Raw genomic sequence first — 23,369 nt, forward strand, 5'->3', positions numbered from 1 at the left:
CTGGCCCATACGGTGACACTGATGTGTTTCCAAGTCATCTTGTCTATTGACATTAGGTAGCACCCTTCATTTCACTTCACATCCAAGAAGAGTAAAACGCATGATTTTCTATAAAACAAGATTCTAAATCTTAAAAATAACTAATTTCAGATGATGTGAAAGTTTCATTTTGCCATTTCGGAATGGCTACCTGGAGCTTAATTTGTGCAATGCTGAAAAATATTAGTGGACATCTCACTGCTCACATCTGTTTGGGATATAAACTGTTTTTTTTTTTTTTTTTTGAGACGGAGTTTTACTCTTGTCTCCCAAGCTGGAGTGCAATGGTGTGATCTCTGCTCACTGTAACCTCTGCTTCCTGGGTTCAAGCGATTCTCCAGCAGCTGGGATTACAGGTGCGCCACCACCATGCCTGGCTAATTTTTGTATTTTCGGTAGAGATGGGGTTTCACCATGTTGGCCAGGCTGCTCTCAAACTCGTGACCTCAGGTGATCCACCCGCCTCAGCCTCCCAAAGTGCTGGAATTACAGGCATGAGCCACCATGGCGGCCAGGATATAAAATTTTATTTCATATCTGTACTCTGTTAATATTCTACCTATTTTCTCAGTTACCCATATAACCATTGTAACAGCTCTCTGTCAGAGCACAAAGCCTGTACGTTTTAATTTTTTATAATGCTCACAAAGTCATTACTCATATAGTTCACTTTCAAGGTAATATCAAATGCAAACATATTCCAGCAACTTAAATTATAATTACAAAATAAAAATTTTATTTGCCTTTGTTAACTACCTGAAGGGAGCACATTGTCTACATTGTAGCAATAGTTCAAAAAAATCTCTGTTGTTTCAGTTATTTATTACTGCTGTAACACCTAAAACACAATGGCTTAAAATAACAGCATGGTGTGCACCTGTGGTCCCAGCCCCTTGGGAGGCTGAGGTGGAAGGATGGCTTGAGCCCAGGAGGTGGAGGTTGCAGTGAGCTAAGATAGAGCTACTACACTCCAGCCTGGGTGACAGAGTGAGATCCTGTCTCAACACCAAAACCAAAAAAAAAAAAAAACCCACCAAAATAGCCATTTGATTCCTTTGCTCAAAGTTCTGTAATTTGTGCAGAGCTTGGTGGAAACTACTAGTCTCTGCTCAATGTTTCTAGTGCTGAGATTGCTTCCTAGGGAGGATCTTCTCCCTAGACAGCCTCACTTGCATGGCTGCCAAGTTGGTGCTGGGTGACATCCAGGTTACTCTTGGGGCTGTTGGTGCTCAGTGCTTGTATTAGTCTGCTTGGGCTACCATAACAGACTTGGGTTGTCATAACAGATAATACCATAGACTAGGTAGCTTAAATGACAGAAATTAATTTTCTCACAGTTCTAGAGGCTGGGGGGATCTCTTCTTGGGTTGCAAGTGGCCATCTTCTCATTCTGTGTTCACATGACCTCTTTGAGCGGGGAGAGAGGCAGAGGCAGAGGGAGAGAGAGAGTGAGAAAGAGAGAGTTCTAGCATCTCTTAGGCTCTTGTTTCTTTTCACAGAAGCACTAATTCCATCAGGAGGGCCACCCTCATGACCTAAATCTGATCATCTCCCAAAGGCCTTATCTCCAAGTATCATCATATTGGGGGTTGGGATCTCAACATATGAATTCTGGGGAGACACACTCAGTCCATAATAGGGCTCCTTCGTGTGGCTATGTTGGGCTTTCACAGCATGGCAGACTTCATACATGGTATCTGGGTTCACCAGGGTGCAAAAGACAAATCTGCCAGGTATTCTAAAGGCTTCAGCCCAGAACTGTCTACTGTCACTTGTGACACATTTTACTGGTTATAGCAGGTCATAAGGCCTGTCCAGATTCAAGGGGAAGGAAATACATAACGGCGTGAATGCTGGGAGGCATGGCTCACAGGGATCACCAAAATCACATTTTGTCATTCCCCATCTCTACTAAAAACACAAAAATTAGTCGGGCACAGTGGTGGGTGCCTGTAATCCCAGCTACTTGGGAGGCTGAGGCAGGAAAATCGCTTGAGCCTGGTGGGGGGTGGGAGCGGTGGAGGTTAGCAGTGAGCCGAGATCATGCCACTGCACTCCAGCCTGGGTGCAGAGTGAGACTCTGTCTCAAAAAAAAAAAAAAAAGAAAAGAAAAAGAGGATATCAGGGTACATTATATCCAACTGTTGATAAGTTGTCACATAAGTCCCACCAATTCACAATTTAATATCATATACTCTACACACTCACATTTTCAGTATTTCACAGCACATTAACAAAGTTATCAGGAAAATTGGACTAACACAACCAAAGATGTTACAGAGTGCACACAATTTTGACACGGATAGCAACGTGATCAAGGAATGGTTTTCTTCAGGAAACAATTCTAAACAACCATGAAAATAGAAGTTATATAAAATTTTTTAAGACATATTAAATGCATGACTGTGGTTCTATATTGCCATTTAGTAGGCTTTGTACTATAGGAAATAAAATACCCTCTCCCTAGGGAATGTTAAACTGACTTCCAAGACAGTGAAATCCTCCCATTATTCACTATTCCACTGTTTGCTGGTTGTACCGAACAACAAACAAGTGAATTATTTCACCTTTTAAAAGCTACACTTTAAAAATGGGATGAAGCGGGTGGGATTCCCTCCTTCTTAAAAATGTTTCAGCCGGGCACAGTGGCTCACGCCTGTAATCCCAGCACTTTGGGAGGTCGAGGTGGGCAGATCACCTGAGGTCGGGAGTTTGAGACCAGCCTGACCAATATGGAGAAACCCCATTTCTACTAAAAATACAAAATTAGTTGGGCGTGGTGGTGCATGTCTGTAATCCCAGCTACTTGTGAGGCTGAGGCAGGAGAATCGCTTGAACCCGGGAGGCAGAGGTTGCGGTAAGCAGAATTTGAACCTCTGCACTCCAGCTTGGGCAAGAGTGAAACTCCTTTTCAAAAAAAAAAAAAAATGTTTCTAGGGCTACTAAAAAACTTGCATTTAAAAATAGTCGATAAAAATATTCCTTATCAAAATAGTTGATAAAAATATTTCTCTGAGGCCAAGTGCAGTCGCTCACACCTGTAATCCCAGCACTTTGGGGGGCTGAGGTGGGAGGATGGCTTGATCCCAGGAGTTCAAGACCAGGCTGGGCAACATAGGAAGTCCCCGCCTCCACACACACAAAAAAACCCCACAAAAATTAGCTGGGCTTGGCGGCACACACCTGTGGTCCCAGTTACTTGGCAGACTGAAGTAAGTGAATCGCTTGAGTCCAGGGGTTCTAGGCTGCAGTGAGCTACAACTGTGCTACCAGACTCCAGCCTGGGCGGAGTGAGACCCTGTCTCTTTCTTTTTCTCTCTCTCTCTAGCTCTGGATTGTACAAGAAGGGAGACAAGGACCACTGATAAGATACGGTATGTGATACTACTAATCAGATTCGGCTTCTTTCTGTCCTGCTTCTCCAGAGGCTGAACTCTCCTTGTTTTAGTTTCACCGTTTTCCACAGGGAAATCTTTCATTTCCCTGTTAGCCACTTAGCCTGTTTGCCCTTTGCTCCCATTTTCCCTTGTTTACTTGTCTGAAAATTTATGCTGCCCTGCTGCCTTCGTTGGGCCTCGTTTCCACTTTTGCTGGAGCAGATTTAGCTGACAACCTCGCAGATCTTCACCGCCCCTTCTACTGAGCTTATCTTTCTCTCAGGAATCTTACCCGCAGGGAAGGGCGAGTGTCCGTGCCTGCCTGCCTGCCTGCCTGCCTGCCGCAGCCCGCGTAAAGCTGAGCGGCCAGGGCACTGCTGTTCCTTAAAAGTATTATTCAAAATAATTATTTCAGCTTTTAAATAACTCCTTGAGTTTGAATCAAAAGCTGGAAGAGCCGGGGCTCTATGTGCACGTCTGAAAATGTCTTACTCTACATTCTAGAGGTTTCAATATATTTATAATTTTGGCTCATGGATTCTCCGCATCTTTTCAGCTTCGATTCTTGCTTTTCCCAGAAACAATTTTCAAGCAGGAGAGAATATTTATTGGACTTGATTTTCTCAGTTTGGGCAGAGGTTTGCAGACACTGCAGGTTGCCAGACCCTTCGTCCAGCCACCTGTCAGCCGGGGGTCATTTGGTATAGAAAGCAGTCATTTCTATGCAAGTTACTGCTCGGGCCTGCCTCCCTCAAAGGGTTAGGGGCTGCGGGCTGGACAGAGGGCTCGTAGTCAAGTAAAACAGCTGCTATTTCTATAATATCTCCCTAGACTTGTCTCCTAAATTAAACCTTGACTCCTCCCTTCCAAGTTGCAGCCACTGATAACTACTGACAGAGCCTTAGCAGATAACGTCTCATGCCTCCAGGCGTTCGTGCATCCCATTTTCTCTGGAAGAATTTCCTTTTTACTTTTGTGCTCATGGGGAAGTCCTACTCTTCCTGAGTAGGTTCTAAGTTTATCACATCGGTGAAATGTTTCATTATCACACATTTTAGAAGAAATTTTTCTGCATTCATACTCAAGAAAATGTAACTCCAAAATAACCAAAAATAAAATAAAAAGTAGAAAAAAAATCCACAAATGATAAGAGAACAAAAAATAAAAAGTTAAAAAAAAATGAAAAAATGAAATTAAAAAAAGATTTTTTTAAAAAGTAAAAAAAAGAAAAGAAAATCTAACTCCACAGCTTTGACACAAAATGCCGTAGGTGTTTTTCTCAATGAGCGAAAAGGGAAGTGAATCTTTAAGTGATTAAGCGAATCGTTCAGTAAATTTGTCGTACTAGCGTTTCAAGAGGCTCAAGGACCACAGGCTCCCGAGTAGGGTGTAATGGAGGGAATCTGCGCATGCTCGGCGGGAATCGGCGCATACTCGGCGGGAATCGGCGCATGCTCGGCGGGAATCGGCGCATGCTCGGCGGGAATCTGCGCAAGCTCGGCGGGAGTCTGCGCAAGCTCGGCAGGAGTCTGCGCATGCTCAGAGCTGCAGGGCACGGTTTCCCCGCCCCTTTCAGGCCTAGCAGGAAGCGAAGCGGCTCTTCCCGCTATCTGCCGCTAGTCCACCGGAAGCGAGTTGCGAGACGGCAGGTTCCCGCCCGGAAGAAGCGACCAAAGCGCCTGAGGACCGGCAACATGGTGCGGTCGGGGAATAAGGTATAAAGAAAGCCATGGGCTTGGGCCTTACCCTTGCGGGGGGATCCGAAGAGGGTGGTTCGGAAGCGGGAATCGTGGGATCACGGCCATGCCAAAGAATGGGGCAAGAGAAGATCGTGGTGGTGGGCTCAGTCAGGAGGGCCGGGACCGAGGGATGCGCTATGAGAAAAGCTGGGGATTTGGGGTTCCAAGACCTGAATTTGAGCCTCGCTGACTCCATATTTTCCACTGCCCACCCATCCCATCCCTTTTCTCCCTCTCTATCTGCTCTTTGTCTCACCTCCCTCCCCACCCGCCTCCCCCTCTCTCCCTTTATCCCATTCCTCTCCTTATCCACTCCTTAACCCCACTTCCTCTATTACTTCGGAGCCTGGGTTCTTAAGATGTCTATGAGAGTGAAAATTAGCTGTGATAAAGCAACTATCCCACAGGGCTTGTTGTAAAACTTAAGAGAAGGACTATCTGTGACTAAAATAACTTAAAATGCAAGGTGTCGTATTAATACCTTTATAATAACGTAATATCCCGCATTTATTGAAAGCCTACTCTGTGAGGGACGGATGTAAAGCTTTTATTCCTATCTCATTTAATCTTCACAGCCCCTTGAAGTGAAAACTACCCCCATTTTGCAAGTGGGAAAACCGAGGAATAAAGAACTGTGGGCTTTTCGTGGTGAAATCCGGATTTGAATCCAAGCAGTCTGGTTTCAGGGCCCTGGAGAACCCCTGTGTTGCTAGAAATCTATGACCGTTGGTGTCCCAGATCAATAACAGAAATTACAATGAATTTTAAAGTGATTTTTTTTTTCAACATAAAAGGGTGGTAGTTGTCTCTGAAGGGTCACTAGAGGGAGATGTGGTTCCAGGGATTAATGAATTCATTCACTACAGATAAACAAGAAACGAGTTTGAGCACTCGTCATTGAGAAATGTTGATTAAAACGATCATGAGCTTTTAATAATGCCACTCACCTCCTTTGTTCCTCCTCTTTCAGCTCCTGAAAACTTTGTAGCTCTAGTGGAGGAGCTATTTGTGGCAGATGGACTGGAAGTAAAATTCTAACAGCTTGTATTGCTTTGGTATAGAAATGAAGAGTTGCTATGCTGCCCAGTTTCTTTTTCTCAGTTTTCTTACTGCTGCCAGATAGGAACTCGGATATATAGACCACTCTGCTTCCAGACAAGAAGTTCCATATTTGAAAACCTTTGATGGCATTTTCTGCATACCTAATTCATGACAAAGTGCTTTAGTCCTCTATAGAGTTTTCTGGTTTAAAAGTAGCTTTTGTGGATGTGTATCAAATAAGTGGAACAGCATATTTTGTGACTCAAGTTTTTTTAGGTTATTATGCCCCAGGCATTGAAACTGGGATGTACATTTTACTGTTCTCAAAGGAATTTTGTGGTTTATTAGCACCTTTTTTTTTTTTTTTCAAATTATCTATTTTTACTTCAGAAATCTCTTAATATTAGTGCATTGTGTTGTTTGTAAACTAGTGAAAAATAATCTTTCCTTTTCATATGTTACCTGAGATACAACCACATTTAGAAATCATCTATAGCTTTCTTGATAGAAATTCATTCAGGTTTTTAAAACATTTCTAGGGTTAAGAGGTCACTTAAGCCGGGCGCGGTGGCTCAAGCCTGTAATCCCAGCACTTTGGGAGGCCGAGACGGGCGGATCACGAGGTCAGGAGATCGAGACCATCCTGGCGAACACCGTGAAACCCCGTCTCTACTAAAAAATACAAAAAACTAGCCGGGCGAGGTGGCGGGTGCCTGTAGTCCCAGCTACTCGGGAGGCTGAGGCAGGAGAATGGCGTAAACCTGGGAGGCGGAGCTTGCAGTGAGCTGAGATCCGGCCACTGCACTCCATCCCGGGCTACAGAGCGAGACTCCGTCTCAAAAAAAAAAAGGAGGTCACTTAAAAAAGAGTAATTTCTTTATTGATCACTTCTAAATGTTATTTTTTATCCCTTGTATGGAGTTGCACCAGTTTCCCTGTAACTTCCATCTGTTGATCCTGTTGTCTTTCTTTTTTTTTTTTTTTTTTTTTTTTTTTGAGACGGAGTCTCGCTGTGCTCCCAGGCTGGAATGCAGTGGCGTGATCTCGGCTCACTGCAAACTCCGCCTCCCAGGTTCACGCCGTTCTCCCGCCTCAGCCTCCCAAGTAGCTGAGACTACAGGCGCCCGCCACCACGCCCGGCTAGTTTTTTGTATTTTTAGTAGAGACGGGGTTTCACCATGTTAGCCAGGATAGTCTCGATCTCCTGACCTCGTGATCCACCCGCCTCGGCCTCCCAAAGTGCTGGGATTACAGGCTTGAGCCACCGCGCCCGGCCTATCCTGTTGTCTTTCTTGCAGACCAATCTTTTTATACAACAGCTGTCAAATATCTTGGGGGAGGCCAGACACGGTGGCCCATGCCTGTAATCCTAGCACTTTGGGAGGCGGAGGTGGGAGGATTGCTTAAGCCGAGGAATTCAAGACCAGCCTGGGCAACACAGTGAGACCCCATCTCTACAAAAAAGAAAAATTTAAGAATTAGCTGGGCATGGTGGGGTGCAACTGTGGTCCCAGCTATTTGGAAGGCTGAGGTAGCAGGATCACTTGAGCCCTGGAAATGGAGGCAGCAGTGAGCCATGATCACACCACTGCACTCCAGCCTGGGTGACAGACAATGTCTCAAAAAAAAAGGGAAAAAAATGATGGGGAGGAAGACTATTATGTTTCCTTTAATCTTCTTATCTGGCTTAAATATCTAGTTTTTTCCTACTGTTCTTTACATCATGTATTCTTCAGATTCTTCCGTAACGTGCTTGTTTCATGTTCATTTGTAATTAATTTTCCTGGTAAGATGTTAGCCCAGAACTGCTCACAGTTTGTTTGATCGGTACAAAGCATTGCTGGGACTATCAGTGAGAGTCAAGGAATGTTAACTCCAGAAAGGACTTTAAACCTCATCTAGTCCAACAGTTTCCTACCTTTTAGTATTATTAACAGTGAGATTAAGTGACATTCCCAAGGACTCAGAATTAATGGGTAGGAGAGATGGGACTAGATCCCAGGTCTCCCAATTGCTATTATCTTTTTTCACCGGAAAACCCTTCTTTTCTCTTTTTGAATTCACTACACTGTTGATACAGACCAATGTATTTAGGCAATGAAGTAAGATAGGTGCGGGGAATGTGGTGCAAAAGACATTTCACATTGTTGATTGATTTTATAACTCACACTGAAATTGTGAGTTGCCATCAGTCCAGGTCTCTTCTGGCTTGTATTCAGGTAAACTTTGGAAGCCAGGTATAAATAACTTTACATGTATTGCATTTAGTTTATGTTTCTCTTGTTTTCTTAGTCTCCTACATACGTGATTGCTATGTAATGGCTTGTGCCTTAGCTTATGTGATTCCCTCTGTCTGTAACTTCCTTGTTCACATGATTGACTCCTACTCATTAAGACTCACCCAAGGAAGTCCACAGTCAGGAAGCTTTTTCTGCCCCCTCACCACTCTGGTAATCCCCTCCACCAGTCTTGAGTGGATGCTCCTTTTGTGTCTCTCAGTGCCCAGTGTATACTTCTATTCATGGCACATTGTTCTGGTATTATTTGTTATCTTCTGTGTCCTTTACTAGAATAGATTTGGTGTCTTTATTTTAGATCATCAGTTTACAAACTGACTCAAAATTGTCAGGGTCTACCTCTTAGCATATATCTAGATTCTAGCAGTTACTTGTAACAAAAATGCTTCATAACAAATTATGCCCCAAATCAGTGACTTACAATGAAAACATCTGTTCTCATGTTTGTAGGTCTACAGATCAGCTGCAGTTTGTCTGATGCATACTGGGCATAACTGGGTTTAACTCTGGCCTGCAGGTTGGCGTCATATCTACTCATCATGGAGTTATTCTGGGGCTCAGACCAAAGGAGTGGCAGCTATCTGGAGCATGTTGCTCTCCGGGTAGAAACTTCTGTAGCTTTTAGAAAGTACCAGGACTATTTAAGGGTTTTCCGTAGTGAAAATTTATATGTCTTACAAACATTCTTATGTAGAACACATCCCTTTCTCACATCTTGACTAAATAGTGATACAGGTTCGTGAATACAATAAGCAAGGGACATTCTGACCGTCTTTTCTCATGACTTCTTTTCTCAAACACTCTTTGGAACTTTGTTTTCAGGCAGCTGTTGTGCTGTGCATGGACGTGGGCTTTACCATGAGTAACTCCATTCCTGGTGTAGAATCCCCATTTGAGCAAGCAAAGAAGGTGATAACCATGTTTGTCCAGCGACAGGTAAGTTTCAGATTGACAATGAGCTTGTAACCCATGTTTCAACTGCTTGTTGCCTCTACCTTACTAATGCAAGATACCAGCCTCCTTATAGTGTCCAGCCCTCTGTTTAAGGGAATCTGGGGAGTTTCCTTATGTGTACTCACATACAAGTTCACCTTCCACTACAGTCTGATATTTTTTCTTCCCTCATTTTGGCCCCTTCACTATTACAGTTTTTATCAGAAACAAGAGGCAGTAAAAAGTAATGTTTAAAAGCACAGTCCCTAGAGACAGATGACTTGGGTTTGAATCCTTGCTCTGCCATGTTATTTACTAACCTGAACTTGAACAAGTCCTTCAACTTCTTTGTGACTAGTTCAGTTATCTTTTGCTATGTAATAAACTACCCCAAAATATAGTGTCTCACATTTTAAAAAATCATCATTCATGGTTCTGTGGGATGACTGGGTTGCTCAGTTGGGTGATTCTCTATTGAGGCCCCTTACGCAGTTGCAATCAGATGGCATCTGGGGCTGGAGTCATCCAAAGGCTCAACTGGACGAGATGTCCAAAATGGCTCACTCACATGGCTGGAAGACGATGCTTTCTAGTGGCTGTGAGCTCAGTTGGGGCTGTCCATTAGAACCTCTACATGTGGTTTCTGTATAGTTTGAATTCTCACATGAAACAGCTGGTTCTAAGGAGTATCTGTTCTATGAGACCTTGCCTATGTGGCTTCTTATGACCTATTTTTAAAAACCCCAGAAAGTCGTTTGTTTTTTATTAGTCAAACAAGACACTAAGGCTAGGTCACATTTAAGGGAGGAGAATTAGACTCCCTTTCTTAAAGAGTAGCCTGCAAATACAGGGAGAGAAAGAACGGATGGTGGCTATCTTGAGGTTAGCTACTACAGTGCCTCAGTGTCCCATTTGTAACATGAGAATAATAATACCTGTCACATAGGGTTGTTTTGAGGAATAAAAGAATTAATGTAGATAAAGTGCTTAGAATAGTGCTTGGAATTTTGTAAACACTATGTAAGTATCAGCTGTTTTTATTTCTGCCCCTTCTACTTGGTATGACTGCCACTTTTGCTAAGTCCATGAGTTTCTGCTTCTTTCACTGTCTACTGCTGCTCCTCCTGGACACTTCTGTTCTTCTGTGTGTTTCCACTTCCGTTGAGCACTAGTACGTCCCAACTGTCATTCCAGATTTTTAAAAATCTTGATGACCTGGAATCCTTGAGGTGTTGTGTCAAGGAAGGTGCTCGAACCCTGTTCTTGGTTATGGTTGTGTTGGTGGAATTCAAGTAGCTGGCAGTGCCCTAGTATGCTGTTAGAGAAGGTAGGTAGACATGAGCAGGGCAGGAGAGAGGGCCTCCGAGAATGTTGGGCATTTGTGAAACCATGGTTAGGCAATTAGAAATCTGTCCCTCTTAAGTGATGAGCAGGGCAAGGGAGGGGCCCCAAAGCTGTCAGGTTCTCATTGAGGGGAAGACAGGCGGGCATAAAATACCACTCTAAGGTAATAAGTGGCCATGATTGGCGCCAGGTATTTTAACAACAGACAGAAAACACCTGGAGTTAGCAAGCCATAATCCCTAAGGTTTCGAGCATGCGCAGTAAAAGAGCAAGATGGTGAAATTTAACCGGTATAAAAGCTTCCTGTGGGGGCGCTCGAGCAAAAAGGGCGAGTCGCCTCTACTGAGCATGCGCCTGACTAGTAAACACATTACGCGTGCGGCCCACTCCTAAGTAGGGCTAGTGCGCATGCGTTGATTAATTCGGCCTGCTCAAGGGAGGAACAAAGGAAACTGGAAGCTCGGGAAAAGATGGCGCCGGGGGGGCGGGGCTGTCTGAAAACTAAACAAAGAAGGGCGCAGCGCACTTGATTTGTTATGTCGCCCTCTTGGTTCTCTTCCAAGTGTACTCTGCTTTCTCCAGTAAACTCTGACTTTGCTAAAAATAAATTTTTCCTCCTGCTTTAAATCTTGCCTGTGTCTGTCGTTTGAATTCTTTACTTCGAGAAGACCAAGAACTGAGATTACTGCAGAGTCGCCGCTGCGGAGTTTCTCTGGATAACGGCCGACTCACACCCCAGTAACAAGAGTATAGGTGTTTTTTTGTTTGTTTCTGTTTTAAGGAGAAAGAATCAGGAAGTCAGAATCAGGAGCTTAGTGCCACTCCCTTACTACATTCTGAATTTTCTCCCCTCCCATCACTGAGATTTTCTCTAGGGCAAGATTCCCTTGCCTTAAGATGGATGCTTGTCTAGGCGGCAGATACCTACCTGCTCAGCCATTATGCTAGACATGTTTGAATCCAGCAGCAGACACCTTTACTCCATGTACAACTGGGAATTGTAATTGTGTTGTTTACAGACTAAACGATTAAACAGACCCTACAAAAATGAAGAATGACAGAATTCAATTATCTATTCGTACAGCACTCTTCCCCATCAATGTAAAAAGGCCTATGTTAGTAATTAGATGGGGACAAGCCTGTCTTTTGTGTCAGATACTATTTTTGGTTTTTATACTTTATTATGAAGTGTTTCATAAAAGAGGCAAATGCAGAGAGTATACAGGTAACCAATTTTTCCATTGTCTTATGCTATAAATCTTAATGTTTTACCACATTTGTTGGATTTTTTTTTTTTAAATAAAGTGTTACAGATAAACTTGAAGGCCCTTGCTAACCCTTTTTTTCTCTTCTCCTTTTCTCAGGATTTTGGTAGTTAGTACCATGTATATTTTATACTTGGACATGAATATATACTCATAAATACTTAGTATTGTATAAAGCTGTCAAAAGTGTATGTAAATGGTTTTATATGGTACATGTAATTCTGTAGCATATCTTTTATCAACTTTTTTTTTAGATCTTTTCATGTTGATATGTGTTGCACAAATTTATTCATTTTTACTGGAGTATGGTATTTTGTTGTATAAATATTCTGCAATGTATTTTTGCATTCTCCTGTTTATTGATAGTTTGCTTCCAGTTTTTGCCCCATTATAAACGGCGCAGAAGTGTAAACTTCCTATCTGTACATAATTTTTCTAGGGTATACAGTATATGCCTGCCAGTGAAATTGCTGGGATGCAGGCTATCCTGCATTTTTTTAAACCTCTGGAAAATTTAAACCTTAGACATTCTATAAAGACATACTAAAATCTTTTCAAATTATTCATGATTGGTTCTCTAATTGAGAATTAGAGTTTGATTTGGCTGGAAGTCATCAAGAGCACTTAACCACCCTCCTATTTCCACACCCCAACTTCTGCTGAAAGGAAGGGTGAGACTTATAGTCAATGAAAAAAATCTGTTTAGAACCTAAGAATTGTCATTGTCTGTAAGTCTCATGTTTCATCCCGCCCAGTACTATATGACCCCAGGGATCTGCCATAGGGAGGTCTGGTTTTCCTGCTCCCTGAAGGTTAGGTATTTTATTGCTTCCAGGTTGTTATAATATAGTTTTCTGCCATCTGACGTTTTTTTCTAGGTGTTTGCTGAGAACAAGGATGAGATTGCTTTAGTCCTGTTTGGTACGGATGCCACTGACAATCCCCTTTCTGGTGGGGATCAGTATCAGAACATCACAGTGCACAGACATCTGATGCTACCAGATTTTGACTTACTGGAGGACATTGAAAGCAAAATCCAACCAGGTTCTCAACAGGCTGACTGTATCCTTTTTCTGCCAGAGAAGACTTTAAGAAATTTCCTTTATTCCGGGAATCGTAAAGCAGTTTGATGAGACACCCCCAGAGTTTCAGCTATGAGTATATGGGTATATTTTGCTGAGGAGGGGGAGGTAATGTGTTAATAGGGTTTAATGTGAAATTAATCAGTTTAAAACGGTGCCTGGGTTCCTAGCCCTCCACTCACTTCCCTATTCTCTGCATGGGTGATGATATTGAGAGGTTGGGAGGCATAGGAAGAAGGAAGATCCTAGGAGCACATGTGAGCATTGACTATATGCAGAGGGTTTTAGGGGTACTCGTTAGAAATGTTTGGAGGTGGATAAAAGATTTTTTTTTTTTTTTTTGAGACGGAGTCTCGCTCTGTCGCCCAGGCTGGAGTGCAGTGGCTGGATCTCAGCTCACTGCAAGCTCCATCTCCCGGGTTCACGCCATTCTCCTGCCTCAGCCTCCTGAGTAGCTGGGACTACAGGCGCCCGCCACCTCGCCCGGCTAGTTTTTTTGTATTTTTTAGTAGAGATGGGGTTTCACTGTGTTAGCCAGGATGGTCTCGATCTCCTGACCTCATGATCTGCCCCTCTCGGCCTCCCAAAGTGGTGGGATTACAGGCTTGAGCCACCGCGCCCGGCCAATAAAAGATATTTTTAAAAGAGCATCCTCCCAGTGTTCTCTACTTTTTTTCTGGGTGGAAGATGTTTTTGTGCCAGAAATCAGATTGATACCCAAAGTGAGATTTCCAGTTTACTCCACAGGTCCCCTAATTTTTAGGGATCACTCTTGTTCTTTTTCTAATCAATTAGTAGTGCTATTCCTGATCACTGGGAAGTGCTGTTGTGTTAGGAGTGACTTGAAAATGCTACATTATGGTTCGCTTCGTATTTAAAAATGAACTGTGACCACCAAAAATGGGTTCTAGATACTATTAAATGACATAATTTTTGGTTAAATGAATGCAATGTGTTAGGTTACCTTTTGTTTATATTTCTTGGTTGTTTTTGGCAGAATATGTACTTTGATATATAGAATGTATGAATATATGTTAGTGAACTTTGGAAGAAGGACATTCAGGGACGTACTTTTAAGTCATCACATAGTTCAGTGTCCACAATCTCCAGCACAGTGGACTTCATTGGAAAGAGTTGCGTGTTCATGGCATGAAGAGACTGTTTGGTGATATCCCTGTCCTTAACTAGCTGAGTCCTGGATGCACTAATCGTGAGCATGGATGTGATTCAACATGAAACAATGTAAGTGTTCCAAGGAAGAGAGCTGGAAGTGAATCTTTCTGCAAAAATTGTATGGGTTAATGTATTGAATGTACTTTGTGATTCATTGTTAATCTAAGCAACATGTTTGTGTGGCAAGAGAAACATTTTATAGAATTGAATGGTTCAGTCCAACCTTTCTGTTTTATAAGAGTTTTAAAAGAGGAAGGGCTATACTCGGTGAGTATTTCTCTGGGAGAAGTAAAACATTTGACTTATTTCAGTTTACTTCCTATTAGATTTAAGCTGATTACCAGGAAGTTTAAAAAACACTAAGTGGTATAAGCCATATGTCATTAAGTGCATAGTAACTCTGGCCAACTTCCCTTTTTTGTTGTGTGTGTATGTTGGTGTTTTTGTTTTTGTTTTTGGAGTTGGGGTCTTGTTCTGTCACCCAGGCTAGAGTGCAGTGGTGCCAATATGGCTCACAGCAACCTCAGCTTGGTCTCTTGGGCTCAAGAGATCCTTGCATCTCAGCCTCTTGAGCTACTGGGACTACAGGTGCATGCCACCAAGTCCAGCTAATTTTAGAATTTTTATTTTTGCAGAGATGGTCTCACTATTTTGCCCAGGTTTTCTCAAACTCCTGGCTTCAAGCAGTCCTCCTGTCTTGGCCTCCCAAAATATTAGGATTATAGGCATGAACCTCTACGCCTGGCCTGCTTCCTAATTCGTTATTTAATTATTGTGCCTTGGAAATGTATCTCTGGAGACGTACATGTACATATACACATACCTCTTGCCTGTCAGGAAAATCATTTGCACTAAAATCCCAGGCCTAAATCTGTATAATCATTTCTTAGTCTCTACATATCCTCTGCTGAGTCTTGCCACACAAAATCTGCATGGAATCAGAGCAGCATATTTAGAAAGTGAACCTGAGCAAGGCTGAAGTTATAGTATGCTGGGATAATGCTTTGTTTACATTCTGCCTGTATGGAGGCTGGGAAGGGATATTTTTTCATCACATTTGAGTTACGAATCCAGAAAGATAATATTTCCATAATGCTCAGAAATTTTGGCCAAGATGTTCAAAGTATAAAGTATATCAGGTTGATTATGAATTTAATGAGAACTTCATTGGACTACTAGAATGTAATCACATTTATTAACTTTATCCAGATCCGTTTCTAAGCTTCTGTCCTCAGTGACCAAGTATATTTGAATTTGTAGAAAAATAATAATTCAGGAGAATGATTTCTTAATATGATAACTCTGTCTTTTAGAGGAAAGAAGTTTGAGAAGAGGCATATTGAAATATTCACTGACCTCAGCAGCCGATTCAGCAAAAGTCAGCTGGATATTATAATTCATAGCTTGAAGAAATGTGACATCTCCCTGCAATTCTTGTAAGAGCCTAAGAATAATGCATGTAGACAAATCCTGTGATTTCCTAATGCACTGAATGGGACCTCTTTATAAAAGAGTACTTGGTTTATGGGAATTTTCACTTTCTGCTCCAAGGCTGAATCTGTCAGATGACTGACTACTCAGCAAACATTTGCTGATTACTTTCTGTGTTCTAGGAACTGTTCTGAGTGGTGGTGACGAAAAGATGAAAGTCAGTGATCCAGAAGAATTGAGCTTAGTGGCAGATCATTGTTTAGTGTTGTTAGACTCAAAGAATTGAGGATTAGAAGAACCCTTTGAGGATATCCAGTTTGTCTCCTTCCTGCATAGAAGGCTTTACCCAAACAGTTAGCAGATTGATGGATTTTTTTTTTTTTTAAACAGCTCTAGAGAACTGTGTCCTATAGAGAGTGGATGTTTTAGGGTAGACAGGAATGCCAACTTGGGAATCATTCTAAATACATAACATGTTTATATTTAATTCTTTACAGATCCAAAATATGTAGACACATATGTAAAATTTGATTTGCTTATGTTTATTCAGAGATGGAGTATAAAACTTTAGGGGAAAAATATGTATTTCACAATTTGTTAGGGAGAGAATTCCTCCTCGCACAGTAACTTGAATTTTCCCTCCAGGATTTATTTTCTCTGTGTTATATCCCTAACAAAAATTTCTTTTCATTACACTAACCCTTCCTGCTGCATTTGGAACCTATTTTTTCTTGTCCTATTTTTGGTGACAATTGAGTGGTGATATAGGATGTTGAATTATTAATCTTCTGGGAATACTCGTTTTTCAAATTGAGAGCTATGCCAAGAAGCCTGTAGCTTAGAGTAGTAAGCCTTTGGCTTCATAAAATGCCAGGGGACATGAAGAACTTGTTTTGCGTATATGAGTAGTCTTCTCTTAAAACTACTGAGTGACATCTCCTTTCTGTATGACTGGAAAAAGAGTTCAGAATAACCCATCAAACCAGTACTTGTTAAGATGGTACTTCAGAGAAATTAAGTGCTTTTAAGTGACACTTCTTATTGAGTTGAGGTTTTTCTCAGTACTTCAGAAGCCCAGCTCAGCTTCTGGTCCCTTTTCATAATCTCAGGATGCCTTTACATGTTAGAAGCATACTGCATTTCTGTGAATGTCATTCGAAAGAGCTACCCATTTTTTTTGATGAGCAATACAGAAAAGTGTGCAGAAGAGAAAGCATAACCTATCTGCTTTTTATTTGGTTGTATTTTTTTCTTGGTAATGTGCTTTCTTCCTGTGCTACAAACCTCCAGCATACAAAGTAGAGTTCATAGTTTTACTGTTTGATGTATTCCATGTACAACTGATTGTTGTAATTGGACTAAAAAAAATACCAGCAGCCAGAGAAGCACTGTGTTCTGTTTTTAATTAATAAATTAATTGATTTCTTTTTAGAGATGAAGTCGTCTTCTGTAGTGGCATAGTTATAGCTCACTGTAGCCTAAAACTCTTGGGTTCAAGTGAACCTCCTACCTGAGCCTTCTGTATAGCTGAGACTACAGATGCATGTTACCCCACCCAGCAGTTTTTAGGTTTTTTGTTGTTGTTGGTTTGTTTGTTTTTGAGATGGAGTCTCACTCTGTTGCCTAGGTTGGAGTGCAGTGGCGCAATCTCGGCCCACTGCAACCTCTGCCTCCCAGGCTCAAGCAGTTCTCCTGTCTCAGCCTCCCTAGTAGCTGGGATTTCAGGTGTGTGCCACCATGCCTGGCTAATATTTGTATTTTTAGTAGAGATGGAGTTTTACCATGTTGGCCAGCCTGCTCTTGAACTCCTGACCTCAAGTAATCCACCTGCCTCGGCCTCCCAAAGTGCTTGGATTACAGGGGTGAGCCACTATGCCTGGTGTAGTTTTTAGTTTCTTCTACTGACCACTGAGGAAGCTTATTCCTGATCTAATGCAGAATAGCCAGAACTGTTACTGTAATTTCTTTTTCCAGGATAACTTCCTTTCTCTTCGCTTTTATGACATTTGTCCTTTTCTGGTTGTTGCTTTGGAAACAGGAGTAACCTGATGCAAACCTTGTGTGTCACACTTTCCTCCCTGGAAACTTTTTACCTGATAAATAATGTGGGACATGCAAATTACATCATGCTGTGTTTGCTAAGTAGATGAAGAAAAATTGCGAACAGAAAGTCCTGTTTTAACTGTAGCAAATAAAATGAGAAATCATCTTAAAAACAAATTTATTTCTCATAGTTCTGGAGGCCAGGAAGTCCAAGATCACAGCACTAACAGATTTGGTATCTGCTGAGAGAGCTCTGCTCTCAAGATGGTGCCTTGTTGCTGTGTCGTCCCATGTCAAAAGGGCTAACACTGTTCTCACATGGTGGAAGGACATAAAAGGCAAAAATGGCAAAAAGCCTCTCCATTTTTTTTTAAGGTCGCTAATTCCATTTATGAGTTCCCCACCCTCAGGATTTCATTACCTCTTGAAGGGCCTCTGTCTTAATGGTATCATATTGGTGATTAGATTTCAAAACAATGATTTTGGGGGACACGTATAGACCATTACAATGTGGAAGAGGCCAGTCTGAGAGAGGGAAGCCAGCATAAAGGCAAATGAAGGTAAAATAGAGATAGGGGGAGGGAAATCCTTGCCACAGTTGAGACCCTGGGTCTGGACTTTCTAAGGCCTTGTGCCACCCTGCCCTTTCAATTACTTGGTTATGTAGTAGCCAATGATTTTCCCCTTTTACAAATCAAAGACGTTTCAGTCACTTGAAACTGGGAGAATATTGGCTAAGGTAGGTAAGAGTCGTTTGACAGCTGAGAAATTCAAAGCTTGGTAAGGTTGACTGATGTGCTCATTTTCTCATAGCTGATGAGTTACAGTTATAGGATTAGAACACTAACTACTGTTGATCTTTCTTTAATAGCTTGCCTTTCTCGCTTGGCATGGAAGATGGAAGTGGGGACAGAGGAGATGGCACCTTTCGCTTGGGTGGCCATGGGCCCTCCTTTCCACTAAAAGGAATTACCGAACAGCAAAAAGAAGGTCTTGAGATAGTGAAAATGGTGATGATATCTTTAGAAGGTGAAGATGGGTTGGATGAAATTTATTCATTCAGGTAAGAATTGAAAAAATTGATGGGAATTTTTAATTGTACCCTCATAAATTGCTGTTTTGATTAGAGGTCTCCCAAATGTTTCCTTTTTCTGGGCCACTATTGAATTAGTCATTCCTTAATATTCTGAGTTTTGTTAAATAAATGGTACACCCACCCTTAATCACCCTTTTTAAAGTTTGTGTTCTTGGCACGTGTTTCTCATTTATTTGCAGGACCTGTGTCAGTGAAGTTCAGGAGTATATAGATACCATGAGAAATTAACAAGTCAAATTGCAAAAGATGAAATAGTAGATTTCTTCATTGTGCCAAGCTTGGGATACATTTCTTGGGCCCTTTCTTTTTACACATCTACAAAAAACATTCTTAATTATAGAAAGTGATCTCAGATCTGAGATAGTCACTATCTTCTTATCATCCATTTAAGGTTTTAGAAAGTAGCATACTATGGTTTAGTGATTTTTAAAAAAACGTTTGATCACAAAGCAGTTTGATTGAGTGAAAAAAAAAAACCCTACAATGTAAAGAGTTCATGGCCTACTTACTTTATGTGGGCGTTGGAAAGGCAGAATGATTTAAGACAAGTGAATTCCTTGAAGTACCATGTAACGATAAAGCAAACTGCTTTTTCAACCGTCCAGCTAGAGACTATGGAAGAAACCGTCTCCTTTATCTTATTCTTGGTTGGAATTGGACATACATGCGTTTTGAGCAAAGAACCTAAGAAGGATCGGTGGCATCTAGAATAGTGTGTGTGTATGGGGTTCAATTTGATAAAAGTGGCAACAGAGTACATAGCATTATGGCTTGGGTGGTTCAGATCATCAGGGATGATACTGCTTGATATTCATGAATTATTTCCAACTTATCAGTCTGTACACAAAATACAGGTTGTTTAAGCACATTGAAGTAATGATTCAACAACTGGAATTTTTTTAAGTAGCTACAGTGTATATCTCCTTAATATTTTTTCTCAATGTTTTTAATATTTCTGATGAGCTATAATTGACAAAAACTGTATTCTGATTTTCTAAATACAGACAGCCTTGAAAAATGATAGGTAAATGGAAATTTAGGAAACAGAATTGTAATTGCCCACAGGATTGCCCTAGGAATCAGTGAGGAATCTTGTGAGGTGAAGTTTCTTGGCATAATGTGTTCTTGTCACAATATGTACGGATATGTGTTCCTAAGTTGTTTCTCTTTCAAATTTGCGAATAAATGCCTTAAGCTAAACGTTCTACCCATGATATCATAAAGAAAAATCAGGCTGGGCATTGTGGCTCATGCCTGTAATCCCAGCACTTTGGGAGGCAGATCACTTGAGGTCAGACGGAGTTTGACACCAGCCTGGCCAACATGGCGAAACCCTGTCTCTACTAAAAATAGAAAATTAGCTGGGCATGGTGGTGCATGCCTGTAGTCCCAGCTACTCCGGAGGCTGAGGCAAGTGAATCACTTGAACCCAGGAGGTGGAGGTTGCTATAAGCCAAGATCATGCCACTGTACTCCAGCCCGGGTGACAGAGCGAGACTCTGTCTCAAAAAGAAAAGAAAAATTAGAGGCCAATATAGATTACTCTTTAAAAAGTGGTTTTGTTTTTTAAATTTTTCTGTAGCATATCAGGTAGGGAAATTATTGACTATGCATTGTTTTAGCATTTCGAAGCTTCTTTGATTTTAGATCTGCAATGAAGTATAGACCACAACTTTACCATCCAATACAGTAGCCATTAGCTCTATGTGGCTATTTAAATTCAAGTTAGTTAAAATTAAATACATTTTAAAATTGAGTCCGTAGTCATAGTATCTGTGTTTAAAGTGTCTATTGGGCTAGCATGGTTAGAAATAGAACATTACCATCGTTGCAGAGAGTTGTACTGGACAGCACTGGACTAGATCTATCTCCATATAGATCTTAGGAACAGAACTTGACATCTACTTAAGGAGATTGAGCTCTACTGCAGAACTGAGTCAGTTGTTCTCAGATTTTTGTTTGAGACAGAGTCTCGCTCTGTCACCCAGGCTGGAAAGCAGTGACGTGATCTCGGCTCACCACAACCTCAGCTTCCCGGGTTCAAGCAGTTCTCATGCCTCAGCCTCCCGAGTAGCTGGGATTACAGGCGTGCGCCACCATGCCCAGCTACTCAGATCTTATATATTGGATGCCGGTCTTTAGAATTTTCCCTGAAATAGAATCTAAACCTCATGGTGATTTTAGGCCATGAGGTTTATATTCTGTTTGACTAGTAATGTTGTATGAGACAGGTTAGACCTGATTCAGACCCATTCATTCCTCAACAAATCCAGAGCCATTGTGCACCATAGGCTTTGGAAGCTGGGTGTCAGGTAAGATATCTACTATTCATTTTAAATTATTTCTGAAAATTGGAGTCTCTTGAGACCTCTCTGTCCATAACCCTGTGGATAAGGTAAAATAATTCTCTTTACCACTTTGTAGATCTGGTTTTTTTATCTATACCAAGGAGTTCAGCCAGAAAGTCTGGACTGTATGCTTTGAGTGTATTTTGTCATTAATTCCTTTGCTGCTGATTTTAGTGAATACCACAAATTCCACCTATGTCCTGTCGTCTTCCCTGTCGTGTTTGATTAGGGGCCAGATGAAAATATGATTGATCTTCACTTTTGTTTAAATGAAGCAGCACTCCACAACACTGTTTACACCTCTCCCAGCCTTTCCCACCAGTAAGAAACCTAGAGTTAACCTGTTTTACCTTAAGACTAAATGTGAACTAAATTCCTTTATTCCTTGGAGAGTCTTTAACTCTCCCTATTATATACATATAAAAACATATATCTTTAATATTCAGAATTGGAATTAATGAATTATAGAGTTGTAAACAGTGATGATAATTATAGGATGGTGCCCTCCCTTGGATATTCTAGAGCAGAGGTTCTTTTTTTTCCTTTTTTTTCTTTGAGACAGAATTTCATTCTTGTTGCCCAGGCTGGAGTGTGATGGCGTGATCTCAGCTCACCGCAACCTCCACCTCCCGGGTTCAAGTGATTCTCCTACCTCAGCCTCCACGAGTAGCTGGGATTATAGACATGTGCCGCCACACCTGGCTAATTTTGTATTTTTAGTAGAGATGGGGTTTCTTCTCCATGTTGGTCAGTCTGGGCTTGAACTCCAGACCTTAGGTGATCTGCCTGCCTTGGCCTCCCAAAGTGCTGGAATTACAGGCGTAAGTCACCATGCCGGGCCTGAGCAGAGGTTCTTATCCTCAGGTCCATGGTTTTCAGGGAGTTGGTGGTGAACCCTTTATATTGTGTGCAGGCTCATTCATGAATGTGCTTTCATCACATCCTCAAAGATGTCCTTGGTCCTGAAAAAATGTTAAGAACCTCTGGCAGAGTTGAAAGAAAATACTGAATAAGGGGAAGATAGAGCTGTTCATTTTCACCTGTTAGTAATGTAGCTCCTATTTCCTTCTAAGCCAACTCATTCATGCCCTGGCTGTCTCCCAACTTGTGGTTGTTGTTTTCCTGCCATCCCCTGCTGTTTCTCTCTTTATAATTAACAACAGCTCACTTCTCATTCTAGAAAATCAAATGCATCATCCAGAACAAGTTAACATTTAAAAATTGTTGCTTTCATTTTATATTTTTTTTTATTAAGTGAGAGTCTGAGAAAACTGTGTGTCTTCAAGAAAATTGAGAGGCATTCCATTCACTGGCCCTGCCGACTGACCATTGGCTCCAATTTGTCTATAAGGATTGCAGCCTATAAATCGGTAAGTGGCAGGTACACATTTTTAACAGAAATGTTGCCAGGCAGATAAATATGTGTATATAAGGAACAGACCATTCGTGTGTGTGTTACTCGGAACTATAATTGCTGCTTTTCTAGTTGTTCTCCCTGCTCATTTAATCTCTGTGTTTAGCTTTTTGTGTAAAAGGCAGGCTAGGAGAGGAAGTTTAAAAAATTGCCTATAATAGAGTTTGATTCCCTCCTCTTTTACTTTCTCTCCATTGGTAATTGATTGTTAATCATAAGTTCTAGGCCGCTCTCTTTCTTTGAAAAGAAAGAAAGTGAAATGCATTAAGCTGTGTTATTGTAGTATTGTAGCAGAAATGTAGATAATGCACCAAAGTTAAGTTCAGTTTTAGAGCTTCAGTCACACTTAATTTAGTTATGAATGATCTGATAGTAATAACATCTGTGAAATGTAAAAAAAGTTTTGTTACTGTAAAATTGCATTTTATAATACATGTACATTTATTTACAATAGCACACTTTAAAAAATGAATTGCTTTTGGTGATTATTTGATGAAATTCTAGTTTGAGTAGGAATCTGATTGGTGCCTCCATATGAGCCTCCTTCCCTTTTCCCTTTAAGTGTTCAAAATACATAGGAACATTTTAGACATAAAATAAATATACAAAAACATGTTTTTGTGTATTCAGTTTTTTTCTTTGTGTATTAAAGAGCTAAATTCCAAAATACATGTATATCCTTGAGAACCTTGGGGTAGTTCTTTATTTATTTCAGCTTCCATCAAAGCCTAGAATAGTGTCCCTAAG

The 23,369-nt window shown here is 41.2% G+C and overlaps 1 protein-coding gene across 3 annotated transcripts in view; it reads left to right on the top strand.

Annotated features, from left to right (window-relative positions):
- The first annotated feature begins 4,955 nt into the window (after positions 1–4,955).
- Positions 4,956–23,369, top strand: part of XRCC5 (X-ray repair cross complementing 5) — a 98,328-nt gene continuing 79,914 nt past the window's right edge. For 2 of the 3 annotated variants that reach the window (XR_003122126.1, XM_025404556.1), the window contains exons 1-7: positions 4,956–5,131; positions 9,316–9,429; positions 12,914–13,097; positions 14,311–14,359; positions 15,604–15,726; positions 18,636–18,827; positions 22,464–22,578. Coding sequence is in view for 2 of the 3 variants with exons in the window: in XM_025404556.1 (XP_025260341.1) it covers positions 5,111–5,131; positions 9,316–9,429; positions 12,914–13,097; positions 14,311–14,359; positions 15,604–15,726; positions 18,636–18,827; positions 22,464–22,578 (798 nt within the window). In the remaining variant the exon portion in view is untranslated. The remainder of the gene's footprint in view (positions 5,132–9,315; positions 9,430–12,913; positions 13,098–14,310; positions 14,360–15,603; positions 15,727–18,635; positions 18,828–22,463; positions 22,579–23,369) is intronic. The other variant, XM_025404557.1, reaches the window with a different exon arrangement.

Source organism: Theropithecus gelada, chromosome 12 (genome assembly GCF_003255815.1).
Source record: "Theropithecus gelada isolate Dixy chromosome 12, Tgel_1.0, whole genome shotgun sequence".
Classification (NCBI taxonomy): Eukaryota; Metazoa; Chordata; class Mammalia; order Primates; family Cercopithecidae; genus Theropithecus; species Theropithecus gelada.